This window comes from Ovis aries, chromosome 3 (assembly GCF_016772045.2).
Source record: "Ovis aries strain OAR_USU_Benz2616 breed Rambouillet chromosome 3, ARS-UI_Ramb_v3.0, whole genome shotgun sequence".
NCBI classification, from domain to species: Eukaryota; Metazoa; Chordata; class Mammalia; order Artiodactyla; family Bovidae; genus Ovis; species Ovis aries.
In genome coordinates, this window is record NC_056056.1 from 24,012,634 (window position 1) to 24,024,069 (window position 11,436).

General features: G+C 37.4%; 1 protein-coding gene across 1 annotated transcript in view; it reads left to right on the top strand.

Annotated features, from left to right (window-relative positions):
• DDX1 (DEAD-box helicase 1) overlaps positions 1-10,187 on the top strand; it is a 31,167-nt gene extending 20,980 nt beyond the window's left edge. The window contains exons 17-26 of the mRNA XM_004005694.5: positions 692-880; positions 1,534-1,585; positions 3,406-3,552; positions 5,939-6,030; positions 7,572-7,644; positions 7,797-7,869; positions 7,951-7,993; positions 8,741-8,836; positions 9,097-9,217; positions 9,858-10,187. Of these exons, the coding sequence (XP_004005743.1) occupies positions 692-880; positions 1,534-1,585; positions 3,406-3,552; positions 5,939-6,030; positions 7,572-7,644; positions 7,797-7,869; positions 7,951-7,993; positions 8,741-8,836; positions 9,097-9,217; positions 9,858-9,988 (1,017 nt within the window). The 3' untranslated portion in view covers positions 9,989-10,187. The remainder of the gene's footprint in view (positions 1-691; positions 881-1,533; positions 1,586-3,405; positions 3,553-5,938; positions 6,031-7,571; positions 7,645-7,796; positions 7,870-7,950; positions 7,994-8,740; positions 8,837-9,096; positions 9,218-9,857) is intronic.
• The last annotated feature ends 1,249 nt before the right edge of the window (positions 10,188-11,436 follow it).

Genomic DNA, 11,436 nt, shown 5'->3' on the forward strand with positions numbered 1-11,436 from the left:
AAACACATGTAGACATTTGTTATGTACTAATGCTTACTTTTTTGTTACATTCTCATTTTAGTGTCTTCCGGTTAACTACTACATAAAACATTTTCTTTCTTACCTGATTAAATAGTATGCACAAAGGAACAGTCTTATGAGCTGCTCTTAGAAATAAGGTTTGAGGACATTACTTAAGTGTAACAGAAGACTATAGTAAAAAATTATTAGTTTTTTTTTTGTTCCTTTTTCTACAGAGAGTGTAGGGTTTATATTCAAGATTCTGAGCACTCCTTCCTTTTTGAAGGAAAAATGTCTTGAGCTGTTGCAAAACAGTTGCTTCCTTAGTAATTCTTAAAATATTACTCTTTCTCATTCTGTTTTCTTAGGAAGAATTCTAGAGGTAGAAACTTTTGGGAGGAGATAAATAGTACCTTATGGTTTTAGATTTTTAAAAACCTTTTCATTTATCTTAGCTTTTATAGGGCCTTGAGGACTAGGTAGTGTGATTCTGTGGCAGTGAGGGGGCTGGAGCTCAGAGGTTAACCCACCCAGAGTCGCATCACTGATTGTCGCTGCAGAGTCAGATATTGAACTTGTGTTAGATTCCAGGCCTAGTCGACCTCGTGCCCCACGTCTGTATTCATATGCTGGATTCATTATCGTCGCTCTAAAGGAAAAGTTTATCTAAATACTATTTTTTCTGTCTTAGGTGATTGTGTGCTCAGCCACTTTGCATTCTTTTGATGTGAAGAAACTGTCTGAGAAGATCATGCACTTTCCCACGTGGGTCGATTTGAAAGGAGAGGATTCCGTTCCAGATACTGTGCACCACGTTGTTGTCCCAGTGAACCCCAAAACTGACAGGCTCTGGGAAAGGCTTGGGAAAAGCCACATTAGGGTAAGTTCTCTGCAGCGTGCACATTTGTAGAGCGTAAAGCATTCATAAACGAGTTTACCCGTGAGCTCCCTGTGATGCTTAAAGCAGCTGGACACTGGACCTTTGAGAAGTTTGGCATATTGCCAGAAAAGTTTAGGTCTATAAGGGATGGAATAAATGATGGGCTCATGCTTTACTTTTTTCCACATATAAAGTTACTTCTATGAGCCATCTTCCTTGTTATAATTTTTATAAATATATAAAATATATTGCCTGTGTAACTTCTTACACAGTAATTTCCTTTTTTAGTAGTATTTTTATTCTTCTTGATATGCCTTATTTTCCTAAATACCAATTTCCTGAGTCCATCTTCTCACTTATTTCACTGTTGTTAGATTTATATTAATATAATAAGGGTATGCTTACTGTAAATACACAGTGTTCTAAAAACCACCTTTGTGTTTTTATTATTATATTTAAAATTGATTAGCCTTAGACCTATAATTAAGAAGAGTTTTTCTGAATCTGAAGAATGGTTTTGCCTATAGATGATAAAGATATATGTCCGAAATGGAATCTAGAGTTAGATCCAGTTCTCCCTTTAAAAAAAGACGCCTGTTCTGAATCATCACTTAACCCTTCCCCACTTCTTTTTCATCTTTTTCTTTTGATAGACTGATGAAGTTCATGCGAAAGATAACACAAGACCTGGTGCTAACAGTCCAGGTAAGTTAGAAGAATCAATAAAATTGTGTGAGGGAAGATTTGAACTGATCTGCTTTGCTGAATTTCTGCTCGGTCTGCTCTCATGAAGGAACAGGAAATAGGAAAATAAAGAACAGAAATAACTTAAAAATGGGGGAAAGCTCATACCAGTCAATTTGTAGAAGTATTAATCACTGAATTTAAGATATTAGTTTCCTGGCATATAAAATACAAAAATTTTGGATTATAGAAGTCTAATTTTTCCAGGAAACCAGTGAACTTCGCTGGCTACGGGTTGTATTTTAGCCCTGAATTCCAAGAGAAATTACACGTAGATTTTTCCTGTCTGGCAATTGAGTAACAAAGTGACGTTGTTAGGTACGACCCTGTGAAAGACACAGAAAAGATCCTCAAATGGGTTTTTGATTCTTTTGTGTGTGTAGTAAAATAGGCATAGCATAAAATTGACCATTTCAATCATTTTGAAGTTACAATTCAATAGCATTGAGTCCATGCCTACTCTGCAGCCATCGCCACCATCCGTCTCCAGTACTTCTTCATCTTCCCATACTGAAACTCCATATCATTAAACATTTATCAATTTTTAAAAAGCCTAAAATTAAATTCTGATTTAATAAAGATACTTCCATGCAGAGTTGAGATAGTTTGTAAGAGGTGTGTGATATTCAAGGATACATGAAGATAATAGCATGAAACTGAGGATTGTTGTTCAGTCGATAACTTGTGACCAGCCCTTTGTGGCCCCACGGGCTGCAGCACACCAGGCTCTTCTGTCCTCTGCTGTCTCCCAAAGTTTGCTCAAATTCACATCCATCGATGATAGAAGCCTAGTGCCTCAAGAACAGAACCTAGAAGAGATCTGAAACCCGTTAGGCCGCAGGTCTGGTGTCCCGTGTCTCAGGTGGATCACTGGCAAGTGTTAGATTGCATTTTGTTCATGGTTGGATTCAATGGTAGATTTTTGGCAGGTACCTAAAAGGTCAGTTATCTGAAAGGTCAGTTATCTGAAATTTTGATTAAAGAGGGTTCCTTTGAACTCATTTTTATGTGCAGCTCCAAATTTATAAGATGTATGCTCAGCTAGTACAGTTGGAGAGGAGCACACGGATAGTCAAAATAATGTATCATCCCACTGTTTGAGAATGCATTTTATAAAATGAAATTTTTACTGCTTCGTATATTTTTCCTTGTTAAAGTTTTACTTAGTTTTGACTACAATTAGAGATAATCAGAGCTACCTTAGAAATACATTGGGTTATAGTTGTGGAGTAACTATAGCCCAGCTTCACACTGAAAAATAGATACTTGCAGGATGGCAATTTAGAAGTCACTAACTAGATTTGATGTAAAGTTTTTATTTCATAGAGTGAAAAATGAACTTTCTGTTGTTTAGATTGATTTAGGAAGTACCATTTATTAGTTTTTAAAGGGGGTTGAAGTAATTGAGTAAATATTTACTGAGCATTTAGGAAAACTAATGCAAGGCAGAATATGATTAGTTCTTTGGTCTTTGTAAGAACAAAGCTTTGTTGTGGGTATTTCTGTTTACTTGTTAATGTGTGTGTACATGTACATTTTTATTTGAGGAATGGTTATAGGTGTTTCGGTATCCCATAAACTGGCATAAAAAAGAGAAAAATAAATGAGCAAGTGGATTCTCCCACCATTTTATCCTATCTTTTTATTGCTTGGTTTTGTCTATAATAATTGCGTTAAAATAGAGATTTTTAGGTGAGGTAAGCCATAGGTCTGTGTGATTATGTGTGTTCCTGACAATTTCAGATAGAAATTCTGTGTTTGTTGTTGTTGTGTTATTCAAGAGATGTGGTCTGAAGCTATTAAGATCCTGAAGGGGGAGTATGCTGTCCGAGCCATCAAGGAACACAAGATGGATCAAGCAATTATTTTCTGTAGAACCAAGATCGACTGTGACAACTTGGAGCAGTATTTTATGCAGCAAGGAGGAGGTAATAGTTCCTCCCTTGAAATAAACTGTGTTCATTTCCTTGCTTAATAGACTATTAGTCCCACGTTGATGCAGTGTAGTGTTCATGCCCAGGATTTAAAGCAGTGATGTTGCACTGTACGCATCTGTGCTTATCCAGCACTTTCCCATATGATCAGCCCCAGGAAAAACAATGAGATGGTTTTCCACATAGGTAGTTTCATTGCAGTGAAGATGAATCACAGCATTCTAAGGCCCTTATATTATTTGGAGGAATGGTGAGGTTTTGATTAATGTTAAAATTTCAAGTGTAATCACTATATAATAAGATATATATCTCCTAAACCGATAAATGAGGAAAAACCTTAATTTAAAAAAAGGTAAGAAAGGAAGGGGGAGGAATGAGAAAAAGCAGAGCAGTTAGAAATTACAGAGTAATAGAACTAGTGAAAAAAATCTGAGCATATGAGTAAACTGTAGTATTTCAGTGGATTGAAGTCTTTTGATGAAGAGCATAGATTGTTAGACTGCATAATATATAGCTGTATGCTGTTTACAGGAAACAAAACTACTATGGCCAAGGACACAGGAAGATTGGAGGGAAGGGGAATGAAAAAACATATATCTGTCAGCTAAAACAGGAATTTAAATATTAATAGGGATGCCATAGACTTTAAGACAAAAATTACTGAAATTAAAAAGGTCACTATATAATAAAATACTTGCTCTATGATGAAGATATAATTCTAATTTTATGCTCCTTGTAATTAATGTTAAATATATAAACCAACCTGAAAAAATGTTCAGTATAATCAGTTGTTAGAGAAATGCAAAATAAAATCACACTGTAAAACCACCGTACACTCATTAGGATGACTAGATAAGTACACTCATTAGAATGACTAGATAGCACACTCACTAGAATGACTAGATTAAAAATACTTAAAACACTGAATTTGGATGAGGATATGGAGAAACGGGAGTTCTCATACACTGTTATGCACAGGCACTTATGTAAAGGGTCTTACAGTTTTTTCTGAAATTTTACATTGCTGTCTTAATGGCCTCTCAGTTCAGCTCCCAAGTATTGACAAGATAAGTGAAAACATGTATTGACGAAAGATGTGTGCAGGATGGCCACAGCAGCTTTATTCATGATGGCCTCAGACTGTATACCAGGTGGCCATTAGTAGGAGAATGGCTGAACAAAATGCAAAATATTTATTCAGTGAAATAGCGGATACTCAGTGCTGAAGTGGCATAGGCTGCCGATAGAGGCAACTATGGGTGGCATCTCGGAAGCGTTATGCCGAATGAAAGAATTCTTAAACATGAGTTTGTGCTGTGTGATTCCATCTGTATGACTTTCTAGAAGAGTCAAAACTAATGTCTGATGGGAAAAAGTCCAGAACAGTGGTTGTTCCCAGGAAGGTGGGAGTGTGGATAGGTGGGAAAGGGCAAGAAGGTTCTTTATGGATGATATTCACGTTCTGTACCTTGATAGGGCTTTGGGCCGTGTAAATTAAACATTTGTCACGAACTCAGCAAGTGTACACTTAAGATTTGTATATTTCCTTGTATGTAACTTTAACCTCCAAGAGAAAACAAAGAAACCTAAACGAATACTGTGCTCTGGTTAATGATATGCATTGCTGAACTGTGTACTGATAACTGCAGTTTACATTGAAATGCGTCAAAAATGTAAAAGTGAGTTGATAGAAGGGTAGAAGGATAGGTATGTGGTGAAGCAAATATAGTCAGTGTTAATGGTAATTTTTACTTTATATCTTTTCCCAACACTTACTGTATTTTCAAACATACTGCAAAATTGAAAGACTTAGTGACCATGTCTACTCTGGTCTGGACGCACTGGTTTTTGTGACTGTGTCTACTTGAAGAGTTTCTTTTTAAGGACTTGCTGCCACTGTACCTGGCTCTAAAATTCCACTGCTCCCTTCTGGTTTGGTACTTCTAATCTGCTTTGGCCAGGAAAGCAGATAACTAAATTGCTTAGAATACCTTGAGGAAGTTAGGCGTGAGGGCGTGGCCATTTAGTAAGGACATGAACTTCATAATGACTGTTTTGCTTCTTTCAAGAAGGATCTCTTTTTGGTTCTTTACATGGGTTAGATGAGGTCCTGGTGTACATAGGAACCACTGCTGCAGATTGGGAGAGGTTACTTAAAATGTCCTTCAAAGCAAAGCAAATCAGTTTTAATGCTCATGGAGTTCATTTTAATGGCATTTTACCTAGGACAGAAATTGTGTCAACCATGTTTTATGACAAGTTGGAGTTTAGATTTCCAGGGAATTATACGCACCATTGTAGTCTAAATGTTGCTGGTTTTTGGATATACTCCTAGGCATAATGTTTCCCAAGATTGACTCTTTAATGTGCTTTTTACTAGGACCCGATAAAAAGGGACATCAGTTCTCTTGTGTTTGTCTTCATGGTGACAGAAAGCCTCATGAGAGGAAGCAAAACTTGGAAAGATTCAAGGTACCGATATTTAGTTGACTGCATTTCCTTAATACTTAAGAGGGGAGTTGTACCTAGTTTTAAATCAATTCCAGTTAATATTCTTAAAGCAATTCTTGTCCTAGAAATTTCAAAATATTTCTGCCCTGTTGGTATATCCTCATCACAGCAGGGCCTCATTATCTTTAACAGTCAGATGGTAAATTACGTGTTCTCTATTGGCACAGCAGTTCTATGGTAAGAATTTTCAACTTAAGAAGATTTTAGCTAAATTTTTTCATAGGTATTTTTAGAAGCATCACTAGATGAATCATGTCTGTGATCTTTTTTGTTTTTTAATTGTACTAATATCCATAGGGAACTTAATTTGTAGATTAATTTAAGACCAGTATTAGAATGCTACTGCTAAGTTGCTTCAGTCGTGTCCAACTCTGTGTGACTCCATAGACGGCAGCCCACTAGGCTCTGCCGTCCTGGGATTCTCCAAGCAAGAACACTGGAGTGGGTTGCCATTTCCTTCTCCAGTGCATGAAAGTGAAAGTAAAAGTGAAGTCACTGAGTCGCGTCCAACTCTTAGCAACCCCATGGACTGCAGCCTACCAGGCTCCTCCGTCCATGGGATTTTCCAGGCAAGAGTACTGGAGTGGGGTGCTATTGCCTTATCCGAGTATCAGAATATGGTTTTGTAGAATTAAATATATTTTTAGTGATTTGCGGAAGAGTGTCCCAGTTACTTGATTGCAGCCCATGACAGGCTGTATACCTCTTGGTATCGATAGTGGGACTTGAGCCATTTGGAATTCAAAGTCAGTAACCTCCATCCACAGGCTCTCTCATCATTTATCGCAGTGTGTTTATCCCAGCGTATAGTATAAATATCATTTCTCAGACCCCTAATATGAAAAAAGTGGCAAGTTACTGGGCCCAGGAGTTTTGGATCATGATTCTGCGCTAGTGTGGTTGGTGTGGATGTTACAACAGATCACCTGGCCTTACTTCAGCATGTCTGCCGCCTCTCTATCCTGGCCTTGTCCTGGGCCGGAAGTCAGTGTGCTCTTCACCCACTCCAGTCTCTTAATTGCTGTGGCTTGTGGCACAAATGACAACTGAAGGCCAGTTTGTATATTCTTGGTGAGAGTAGGGGCCCACTCTCTTTGGGATTTTTATCTGTTGTCCTCAAAAGTGTAACCTCAAGGTAAAATACGTAGGATTCTGAATTATTTTAGTATAAGGGTAAAGGTAATACTTATGTTTTTATGTTTTATTCTGTCTTATCTTGCGAATTACCAGTTAGGATATCTAAAGATAAAGCCAAATTTTTAGCAGTGGTTTAATAACCTTTATGTGAAAAAAAGCAGAAATGAATCCAGTCGTTGATTTATTCACCTTGAATGTCATATTTTGGCAAATTGTAAACTTAGAAATGAAAAACTTGTTCTTCTCTAATCTGATAGTAATACATTCGTGATTAGAGGTCTCATTTAGTAGAAAGATGGCATTTATGTTTATTTTTTTAGTGTACGTCCTAATAAATCCCTCTCTCTCCTGTCTGCTCTTCTTAGAAAGGAGATGTCAGATTCTTGATTTGCACAGATGTAGCTGCCAGAGGAATTGACATCCACGGTGTTCCTTATGGTAAAAAGAAATCTTTTATGCTTGCATTTTGAATTTTAAGGAATGCAAAGGAGACTGTTTTAATATGATTCAAATATTTAGAACAGAAAACATCAGATATGTTTGAAAATTTTAGGACCTTATGTCAGTTGGTAATAACTTTTTATTTACAGTCATAAATGTCACCTTGCCTGATGAAAAGCAAAACTATGTCCATCGCATTGGCAGAGTAGGAAGAGCTGAAAGGTATGGCTGTGACTTTGTGTCTCCTTTGTGAGCTGCTTTGCTTCTGGAATGAAGTCTAATGGAGACTTTCCAATCTTTCAGGATGGGTCTGGCCATTTCCCTGGTGGCAACAGAAAAAGAGAAGGTGATCTTCTAAGTGCTGTTATGCTCATTGCTTGCATTGTCATTTTAGATGCTGGAAATAAGAGCAGTTTGGGTTTGCATTTATGTTGAATTCAGGTGCATATGGAATATGAATGAACTTTTTATGGCATCTTTTTCTCTTTATTCATTGAATAGACAACTAGTAGGATTAAGCTCAGAAAGGAACAATACAAAATGTAGTTTTCCCTAAAAGCGTTCATGTGATTGTTTTCACTGAAAGGTATTTAAACCCTGTTTAGCATCATGCCATGGTAGACTTTTTTTTTTTTGCCATGGTAGACTTTTTATGGGAGAGAGAGTTAGCTTATTATTTTGATGTAAATTGATTCAGATTTACAGAATAGTTGCAGGCATCAGAAACGCCTACAAACTCATTGCCCAAACTAGATATTGTGCATTTTGCTTTTTGCTATATTTCATTCTTATGGAAAACTTTTGAACTTTTTATTTTTGATACTGATCTTGAGATAGCATTCTCTAATACTTGACATTTTTTGTAATTATTTTTTAATCTGAGAATTCCCTTTATTGATATCTAATGGAAGTCTGTTTTAGAAAATCTTTTCGATTCCTCTCAAAAAGAACTCTTTCAGAAGACCTAGTTAGTGAGCTACTGATGGTGGTAGTGATTGGATGATATACCATAGCTGCAGACTAGTTAAGAAGAAAGGTATCTAGTATGTCAGTCGCTGTACATGTTTAATCTGCTTTTCCTTCTTTAATACAGGTTTGGTATCATGTATGTAGCAGCCGTGGGAAAGGGTGTTACAACACAAGACTCAAGGAAGATGGTGGCTGTACCATATGGTACAATGAGATGCAGGTAACGCACAAAGTGTCATTAAAGTTGGTAAGAATAGACTGCCTTTATCTATGGAGGTTATATATCAGCTCTTGTCTGTGAGTTACAAGACATATGGGTGGTTGTTATTGTAGTTTATAAATTGTAACTTGTGAGTTCATCTCTTCAGAAATCTTACTTCCCTTTAGCCTTCCTGGTTTTAATGCTATTAAAATGCAGCTTGGGTTTGTCAAAATGAAATTTTTATATGAAAATACTTGAATTTCCTCTCCTTTTCTCAGTTGCTGTCCGAGATAGAGGAACACCTGAACTGTACCATTTCTCAGGTTGAGCCAGATATAAAAGTACCAGTAGATGAATTTGATGGGAAGGTTACTTACGGCCAGAAAAGAACTCTTGGTGGTAAGCTGTGAATTACTTTTAATTCTATTTTACATGTGAATGTATCCTTGTTTGAGCGTCAGTTTAAGAAGAGAGTGTTTCATTTCCTCATGTTAATTGTGTATTTTTAGCATATTAACCATTCCCTCGTGTTCCTCTCATAGCACTTTGTTCACACTTGTCTTGCAGCATTTTTATTTTGTGGTCTGTATGTGAGTGAAGGACAGAAGCTTAGCTGTTTCTGTTGAGGTGTTAATGTCATCAGAGTAGTTAAAAACGTATGGAATTACTAGGAAACAAGAGAATAACAATAATTTTGAACAAATGATAAATTACCTATGATGCCCTTAGCTGATTCCTGAAATTTTTTAAAGATTCAGGCTAAACTGATGGTTTCTAAATCAAGGAGAAGATGATGGGGGAGAGGTTGGGAGGGGTATTGGATACTGGGACAGCTGTTAGTAAGGCCTAACCATTGATTTTAATCGATTTAATTTAACAGTTTTAAAACTCACAGTTTGGGAGGTAACTTGCCTAGTAGTAAGTACATCTTTATTGCTGGGAGCAATGTTTAAATTGATATAATTGAGTCAAAGTATTGCTGACAAGTTATTTCAAGCGTGTCATTTGCATTTCTTTGTGATTCGTGTGTGTGATCCAGGTGGAAGCTATAAAGGCCACGTGGATATTTTGGCTCCTACGGTTCAAGAGTTGGCTGCCCTTGAAAAGGAGGCCCAGACATCTTTCCTGCATCTTGGCTACCTTCCTAACCAGCTGTTCAGAACCTTCTGATTTTAACATACACAGAATAACATTTGAGTAATAAAAGTCTGTGGTCTTAAAACTCTAAAATAGTTGTGCTGCTTCCAGGCAGCAGTATTTATAGTAACTTAAGCTATGAGTGCTAACTCTTGCATGTCAAGAAACATCAGTCTTAGAAAATCTTCATAGAATGCCAAACCTAATGAAAAGAATAAATTTGATGACTGTATTTTTGTGAACATTTGTGTCTTATTTTACAGTTATTTTATAATGTTTCTTTTCAAGAAAGCTCTGGGTTTAGGAAATCAAGTGTGTGTGTGCGTGTGTGTGTGTGTGTGTGTGTGTGTGTGTGTTTGGTAGAGGACTGTGTGGAACCATTAGGAAATCAAGTGTGTGTGTGTGTGTGTGTGTGTGTGTGTGTTTGGTAGAGGACTGTGTGGAACCATTAGGAAATCAAGTGTGTGTGTGTTTGGTTAAGGACTGTGGGGAACCACTAGGAAATCAAGTGTGTGTGTGTGTGTGTGTGTGTGTGTGTGTGTGTGGTAGAGGACTGTGGGGAACCATTAGGAAATCAAGTGTGTGTGTGTGTGTGTGTTTGGTAGAGGACTGTGTGGAACCATTAGGAAATCAAGTGTGTGTGTGTGTGTGGTAGAGGACTGTGTGGAACCATTAGGAAATCAAGTGTGTGTGTGTGTGTGTGTGTGTTTGGTAGAGGACTGTGGAACCATTAGGAAGTCAAGTGTGTGTATATGTGTGTGTGTGTGTGTGTGTGTGTGTGGTAGAGGACTGTGGGGAACCATTAGGAAATCAAGTGTGTGTGTGTGTGTGTGTGTGTGTGTGTGTGTTTGGTAGAGGACTGTGTGGAACCATTAGTGATGGTCTTGAGGATTTTTGCAAGAAGTGGTCCTAAATGGAGACAGCCTCGAGCTGCTTCTGGTTGCCGTGGTGTATGGGGAAGCTTGGAAAGAGTCATGAAAGAGAAGTGGAGGATCCCAAGGCGGAAGGGCAGCTGGGTTAGTTTGGAAGCCTGAAGTTTTTATCATGAGTTAGAAGAGGTTATGCATTCTAAGGACTGACGACTGATTGATGATGGTATCCTTGAAGGCCCATCTTCTTTTCAAGAACCTTTCTTTCCAGACGATACATTCTGTAAAGATGAAACTATTCTGATGTCCCTCTAGGTCTTAAAAGCAATTTTTTGAAATTCCCTTAAACTGTCTAACCTTTTAAAATACCAGAAGAAAAAGAGAGCATTCACATGGACGCAATTGAATTGTTCTTTTGTGCCTTTTCACTCTTAGCTCACAAAGTAGTTTCTTTGGGAGGATTATTCTTGCCCTAGAGATTCCGTAAGAGCACACACTACTGTCATTTCTTACATGATGGTTTTCAAATATTTTAGCCCCAAAATATTTTCTTCAAAGAAACTCTTGAGTGAAATTCATTGTGTAAACAGTGGGAAACCATTACTGAGCATA